Raw genomic sequence first — 7872 nt, 5'->3', positions numbered from 1 at the left:
ACGGGGCCTCAGGCTGAAGATAGGCTTGCAAGGCACCTGCTAGCTGGCAGCCTTGAACAGCCTTGGGAAAAGGTATACACTGGTCAGCTCCCCCGCTGCTAAGACGCTTTCTTGTGGGAAAGGGGCGTGAACTTGGCAAAGTATAACTTGGTGTAAGTAAACAATAAAACTGGAGCACAATGCTAAAATCATATCGGTGTCCATATCGTGTCTCTGGCTGGATTCCCCTGCACCTGGGACCCCCCCCGCTAAACTTTCCCACTAGGATGGCTAAAGCATGAGAGGTGACCAAAGCGTTGTTGCAAGAAATAATATCCCACTTTGGAGTTCCAGCCACTATGTCTTCGAATAGAGGAAACAACTGAGAGAAATTGAAAAATATGTGGCTGGGGCCCAAAGCAGAGAATTAGATGGGCCAGTACATGATGTACAACCTGGAGATTATGTGTATGTAAAGTCTCTTGCAGAGAAGATTTTGGAACCGCAGTGGGAATGACTGTTCCAGGTGATCCTCACCACCTTCACTGCAATCAAGATCAAAGAGCAGAAGGCCTGGATTCATCACTCCCAGGTGTGCAAAGCCCCTGAGGGAGTTTGGGAGGTAACGCCAGGCGACAACAAACTGAAGCAGAAGCTGACCCAAAAAGGCAACGGATGAATTCAGTTATGATGGACATTATGTGGAAAGTTGGGACTTTACTAATTATTCTTACAATCGTAACAAGAGTTAAAGTAGTACTACTCCAGTCTAACGCAACTGAAATATACCCATGCCAGGGGAAGGCATATGATCCTCACTTTCGGAAGGCTTTGAACAAAATGCTCAAAGTCACAAACGCAAGCCTGTGGGAAGGAAGGGATGTTTGAAGATGTAAATATGCATTTGTGCAGGATGGGTTTCATGAGGCTTATCCGTTTGGCCCTGAATGCTGTGACAAATGCTTGAGCAATTAAGTTTAGACTGAAAATAGAGGGGTGTGCAACAAAAGCATATGATGAACAAATTGACCGCAGTAAGGAGTGACTTAATTAAATTGCAGCAACCATTGCAATCCTCCTTGCTGGTCCTGGGTGATAAGCATTGGAAGCTGTCCAAAATATTACCAGATTGGGAAGATACAGAAGAACAAGACCATGAATTGAACTGTATTATACCCCTCTGAATATAGAATGTGGGCACGAGAACTTAAAAGCCAGTGGCAAACCATTAACCTAGAGCCCTGCTCTATGAGGGAGCAGTTAGGGTACATATGTGGAAGGATTTTAGGTAAAGACATTTGTTTGGACACAGACCAAAGCATTTGCCACTTTGAGGTGCATTCCATTAACCAAACAACGTGGCTAGTGTATACGGAAGAGGTTGCATCTGCCTCAGGATGGCATGTCCCACCATAACGATAGACAATTTAATCGTAAATGATAACCCAACTTAATCTGTGTATTTGGAATTTTACGAAAATTGGAGAATCACATCAGTATATAAAGACAAGCATGATTACTGTCCAAGAAGTCTTGCCTGTCCCTATAGGAATGAATCTGACATTTGTCTCATCATTGGTGGGATGTGCTTTTTGGATGGTCACCGACAGCAACTGGTATACTCAATGCCTTGATTCATCTTATTATTGTATTGCTCATTTTAGTTAGTGCAAGTTGGATTTTATCTATGGTGATGCTTGTTTGGTATTGGAAGATGCTGTGGAGAACAGCAGCCTTGATATCACTATCCAAAGCGTATGGTTTAGTCTTGAATGAGAAAAAGGCGGACCATGCCGCTTGGATAAATGAAGAGGAAATCTGTGTACTGAGTAAAAGAATTTACTCACTGTTAAAAGAGAAGTGGGGAATGAAACATAGATTTAGAAGAAATACAAAGATTTTAGTTATAGGCTAGCTATGTTGAGATTAGTTGGAATAGGAAGAACTTGGGCCCAGCTAGAGTTAATTAAAATAGTTGAGAGAGCTGGACCTGAAATGGGTTTTAAGATGTTAGTAACTGATTGCCAAATAACTGATGATCTGTTATTTGCATGTTTGCTTAGCTGTGCTTAGAATGAGGAATAGAAACTTTGATAAGTTGGTGTAGGGAACAAGGACAATTACCAATTTCCTCCCACGGTGGGAATGAAACAGATTTAGAGGAAACATAAAGATATTAGTCATAGGCTTGGGATTTCAGTTGTAGGCTTGGGCCCAGTGAGAGTTAATTAAAATAGTTAGGAGAGCTGGACCTGAAATAGAGTTTTAGATGTTAGTAACTGATTACCAAATAACTGATGATCTGTCATTTGCATGTTTGTTTAGCTGTGCTTAGAATAATGAGCAGAAACATTGATAAGTTGATGTATAGAATAAAGACAATTACCAATTTCTTCCCTTTGTGGGAGCCCATCCAAAAGTCACACAAGAAGAAACTTAGAGGTCACTAAAGTAATTAGAATTGTTAAAACTCAGAAAGGCATAAAGGTCAAAGTGAGGAAGATGAGTTACTTCATCTTCCTTAGGACCACTGACCCAATTCAAGACCACCGACTCAATTCAGATCACACACTATGCATGCTTAATGACATGTAAGCTCATTTCTATACGAAGCGGAAAATGGGAGGTGTCAACACTATGAATATGCATTTTGTATTTTGGATATTCATAATATGTAGAAATAAAAGGTATGTTTGCTTGTATCGGGGCCTGCGACTTAGGGAGCTATCCCATGCAAAAATAAAACATACACTTTCTAACTCTAAACTGTTAAGAGTTTTTGTCCATCTCAATTGGATATCAATATTAGATCGATATTCATATTTTGGTAAATCATAGTTAGCATAGGAGAAAGGCATGCTTGGTATGTACCTGTGATAGCTAGTGCTAGCTTTTAGTTTTGCAACGTTATTACGAAACATAGATATGGTCTTGGCCAGTTGCCCCTCGTTTCTAAAAAGGGCTGTAAAGGGACTTTCTGAAATAACTGAGATGAGATCTCCCCACGGAAAGAGGACAAATCTATTGGCAGCAGACCACGAGGACTTCGTCTCATCCATTGGTAACTATTGCCCCCCCCCTTTCTTCCTCTCTACTCTTTCACTTTGTTTTTTTTATCTCTCTCTCTCTCTCTCTCTCTTTCTCTCCTCTATCACATTACCATGTTGTGCGTACTTAAAAAAGGTGCACTGTTTTGATTAAAACTGAAATCCCTTGTGTCCTTTTGCTCTCTGAGATCTGTAAACAAACCATCACGACCCTCACTTGTATTAATGGATCGTGACATTAAACTGGCATCACGGACAGGATTTCTGACAGACAGAAGGGGTTGCAAGGTTGTTTGTAGTCTGTAATAGGGGAAGGACGTTTCACTCCTGCTGCACCTAGCCTGACACCCCGAAAAGGGTGAGCGGTGACTAGAAAGCAAGGGGGGTGACTCGAATTTCCTGCAAACTGCACACGCCTAGGTGAAAAGCACCCCATACTCAGCTGAGGGCTCTGTCTTCAGATTTTTCACAAGAAGATCTCTTAGTGTAAAAGGGGGAACTGTTTTGGTGGGCGTGTGTGTATCTGGACTGCTTGGTGTAGTGAAGAGACAGCCATAAGTAACTTAAGGAGTACCTCCCAGGCAGATTTTGGTCTCTTCACCCACCCAGGGAAGAGAAGGGAGACACGGCGAAGCTGTTTGTGTCACAGAGTGTAATTAAGTTTTACCTCCCTGTAGTGGTTTTGATCCCTTCATAAAATGACTGAAAACCCTAATGCAAAAGATAAAGCTGCATTTTATGCTCTGCTAGCAAAACATAATGCCCGGCCCTCTCCGGGAGGGGAAGAATGGGCTCAAAATAACTGGTTTAATTTGGAGAGTGTGACTGATAGAATATGTTCATTACAACATAAGACAAACTTTAAATTTGGCCAAAATAAAACCATAATCTGCTCCATTTTAGGAGCATGCCTTACAGCAGCTATAGATCACCGCTTTAAGCAATGTAGTGAAGAGAAAGCAATCATAGATTCCCTTCAAAACCTGTGGAAATTTTACAGGAACAATCAGATGAAGAAAGGAATGAAAATCATTTGCTGCAGGCTGCTTTGAGGGAGGAATATTTTAAGAATTCAATGAATGCTGACTCACCAAAAGAGAAAGAGGAAAAGAAAACTCCTAACATTAACCAACTATACCCCCAGGAAGAACTAGTGCTAGTGAAAAATTGTGGGGAAAACTGCTGCCCTCCTATGAGACCTCTAATTAAAACAGAATATAATTATATCAATGATGAAGATTTTGAACCCCATATCACCACTAAACAAATACCATACACTGCTACTGAATTGGCTAAGTTAAAAAAGGAGTATGAATCTGAGACGGAATATGTCTTCCAAGTGTCTCTCGCCGGAGGAGACCAAATTCAATTAACTGAACAGGAGGCCAGTGCATACTGGGGATGTGGAGTTTTCTTAACAACAGAAGACAAACGTAACACATGGTCGCTGACTCAGCATGCAGCTTTCTGGGCTGGGGGACTCAATCCTTTAGAAAGGGGAGACCCTTTCGCTATAGTTGGTACTCCCGATCAACTTCTAGAAAGCGTCCACAAAGCCGCCTGTCTGCAAATGATCCATGAAAGGAAATTAACTCCTGGATATGAATCCCCCACGCAATTACCTGTTAAACCTGAACTGATGACCCCTTTAATTCGAGGCCTTCCAGAATCACTCAAACCTACAGCAATTGTCCTTCAAAAAACCATAGCTGCTGTAGGTCCTGTAGAGAGGTTGGATAGATTCCTTGGAAACGTGAGCGACCAAACTGCATCTACCGATCCTGGGTTTACTCCATATTCAACCCCCTCTCAGCCGCCAGGTTCACAATCAAATTCATCTGCCGGTGATTGCAAAGTTTGGACACGGAGTGAGGTTGAAGAAGATCTGATTAATTACAGTAGGAAATATGGATCTATAAAAATCCCAGAGGAAAAATCAGAAAAAACAAAAGGTGTCAGGTACATTAGGGCTCCTCATAGTGAAAAACCAGAGAATGTAAAACAGATCCCTAACCGTCAGCATTGGTGGTTATTAGGTATCAAAAAGGGAGTCCCCAGAGATGTGATGGATGGCTTACCCCTTGATCAGTTGAGTAAGGTAGTGTCTAACTGGCACTGCCAAAAACCCATTCTACCGAATCCGTCACTTCAACCCAGTGCACCCCTCCTCCCTCAGAATCTGGGCAGTGAGTCAAAGCCACTTCTCCCTCAAAGTCCGGCCAATGAGCCAAAACAGATTCTTCCTCAAAACCAGGGAAACTAGACCCTCTGTTTCTTGTCAGTGGGCAAAGAAACGGAGCATAGGTATACCTGAGAATGCTCGCTAAAAATAAAACAGGAGATATAATGATCAGAGCTATTACAAGTCCTAAACGGGCACCTGTAACTTTTCTGATTGACACTGGGGCACAAATTTCTGCTCTGACAAAGAAAGATGCCCAGAGGTGTGGAATTGTTCCAACAAAGAACCAATATTGTGTTTTAAATGCCTTGGGAACAACAGAATCTATGAATGTGGCCTTAGTCAAGCTCACTTTGCCTGGAGAGGAAAATCAACTCTCTATCAATGTGGTGATTGGAGATATTCCAACCAATTTATTAGGGATGAATGCCCTTGCTAGGAGGCAGTGGGAGGACTCAGAGGGTCTTCTGTGGTCTTTTGGCACACCATATTTTAACATCAGACTGCTCCAAGCTGCAGCCTCCCTACCATTCAGCAAAGTAACTAATGTGAAACAATACCTCCTTCCCCTGGGTGCCAAAGAGGGTATCAAGCCAGTGATACAGGAGCTACAAGAACAAGGAGTAATAGTTAATACTCATTCTCCTTTCAATTCTCCGGTGTGGCCAGTGCGAAATCCTAATGGATCCTAATGTCAGTGGAGGCTGACAATAGATTTTCGTAGGCTAAATGCTAACGCAGACCCTCTTACAGCAGCAGTCCCAAATCTAGCAGAATTAATAACATTGATTCAAGAAAAGGCTCATTCAATCATGGCAACTATAGATGCCAAAGACATGTTTTATATGACACCTTTACAGCCAGAAGATATGGACCGTTTTGCTTTCACATGGGAAGGACAGCAACACACTTTCACTAAGCTTGCCCAAGGGTACAAACATTCTCCTATCCTGGCTCATCACGCTTTAGCCCAAGAGTTAGAAAAAGTTCCCAAAGCGGACAATCTAGCTGTTTGTCAATACATTGATGATATCCTTGTGAGAGGAGATTAAATAGAAGAAGTGAGAGATACCCAACAGAAAATAATCTCCCACTTAGAAAGCCTTGATTTGCAAATTCCCTCAGAAAAACCCAAAACCCTTCACATGAAGTGAAATTTTTGGGAATTTGGTGGAAAGGAGGTATGACATGTATCCCACCTGATACCCTAACCTCTTTAGATCAGATTAAAATGCCTGAATCCAAAAAAGATCTCCAACGTGCTTTAGGATTATTAGTGTTCTGGAGAAAACACATCCCAGATTTTCCATAATTGCCAGACCTCTTCATAACTTGTTAAGAAAAGGGACAAAATGGAAATGGACTGCTTCTCAAGAAGAAGCATTGCAATTGTTGGTTTTTGAAGCAACAGCTCACCAAGCCCTGGGCCCTATTCATCCTACAGATGCTTTTCAGGTCTCCTCAGGGTTGTCAGTACACATATGGCAGCGGAGTCCTTAGGGTCCGACGAAGACTGTTGGTTTTTACTCCCATGGCTTTAAAGATGCTGAAAAAAGGTACACTACCTGGGAGAAAGGATTGTTTGTGGTTAGCTTAGCTCTCCTAGAAGTGGAGAAGATTGCACGACAACAACCGATTGTTTTGAGAGGCTTTTTCAAAGTTATTAAGGCAGTCTCTACTGGCACCACCCCCACCTGACAGGGTGAACCAGAGGGCCTCAGTAAGGAAGTGGTATGCTCAGGTTGAACATGATTGTAGCGTCTTCTCAATAACTGAAGGAGCTGTTAAAAATCTGGCAATCCAAGAAACTGAAAACTTGAATAGCAGCCAAGACAAACCTGCCTCAGTCATTAAAGTAGCCCCTCCTTTTTCTCCCAAACGGTCAGCAAATTCTTGGTTTACGGATGCTTCTGCCAAGCAAGAAGGAAAGGTGTGGAAATATAAGGCTGTAGCCCTCCACACTTCCTCAGGTGAACGAATTATCACAGAGGGGGAAGGCAGCGCCCAAGTTGGCGAGCTGATAGCTGTTTGGAGTGTTTTCCAAGGTGAGGCACAGAATACTTCTCCTGTCTGTATCTACACCGATACCTATGCTGTTTAAAGGATGGACTGAGTGGCTTCCTTTTTGGCAGCAAAATGATTGTGAAGTTAACAGAATCCCAGTATGGCAAAAGGAAAAGTAGCAAGAAATTCTAAGTAATGCAAGTCAAGGGAATTTTGCCGTGGGGTGGGTAGCCTCTCACCAGACAGATGGAAATCCAGCAGGAGAGTGGAACAATAAAGCTGACGAATTAGCAAGACTAAGTCCTGTGAAAAAAGATCAAATTACAGAGGACTGGGAGCACTTCTTAGAATGGTTGCATGTAAAAAGACAACACACAGGTGCAAAAGATTTGTACAAAGAAGGCCTTGCTCGCGGTTGGTCTGTTACCAGAGAAATGTGTAAAACAGGCATATCAGCCTGTGAACAATGCCGCAGATGGCTAGAAAGACACCCTTTGGAAGATGACCCTCTGCATTTAAGAAAGGGTAAAGGCTTGTGGGATGCATGGCAGGTAGATTATATCGGCCCCTTTAAAAAGTCAGGAGGTAAACACTTTGCACTGGTAAGAGTAGAGATAATAGCTGGGTTAGTCCAGGCCGATGCCTTTAAAAGAGCTACAG

The 7872-nt window shown here is 42.4% G+C and overlaps 1 protein-coding gene across 1 annotated transcript; it reads left to right on the top strand.

Annotated features, from left to right (window-relative positions):
* Nucleotides 1-2305: 2305 nt before the first annotated feature.
* On the top strand, nt 2306-5690 carry LOC116441362. The gene is given in 3 exon segments (XM_032103168.1): nt 2306-4007; nt 4010-4779; nt 4840-5690. Coding segments are annotated over 3 exon segments (1503 nt in total). The 5' UTR covers nt 2306-3724; the 3' UTR covers nt 5290-5690.
* The last annotated feature ends 2182 nt before the right edge of the window (nt 5691-7872 follow it).

The sequence above is a fragment of the Corvus moneduloides genome, chromosome 1 (assembly GCF_009650955.1).
Source record: "Corvus moneduloides isolate bCorMon1 chromosome 1, bCorMon1.pri, whole genome shotgun sequence".
NCBI classification, from domain to species: Eukaryota; Metazoa; Chordata; class Aves; order Passeriformes; family Corvidae; genus Corvus; species Corvus moneduloides.
The sequence above is the reverse complement of the archived record's forward strand: the minus strand, read 5'-3'. Positions and strand labels throughout refer to the sequence as shown.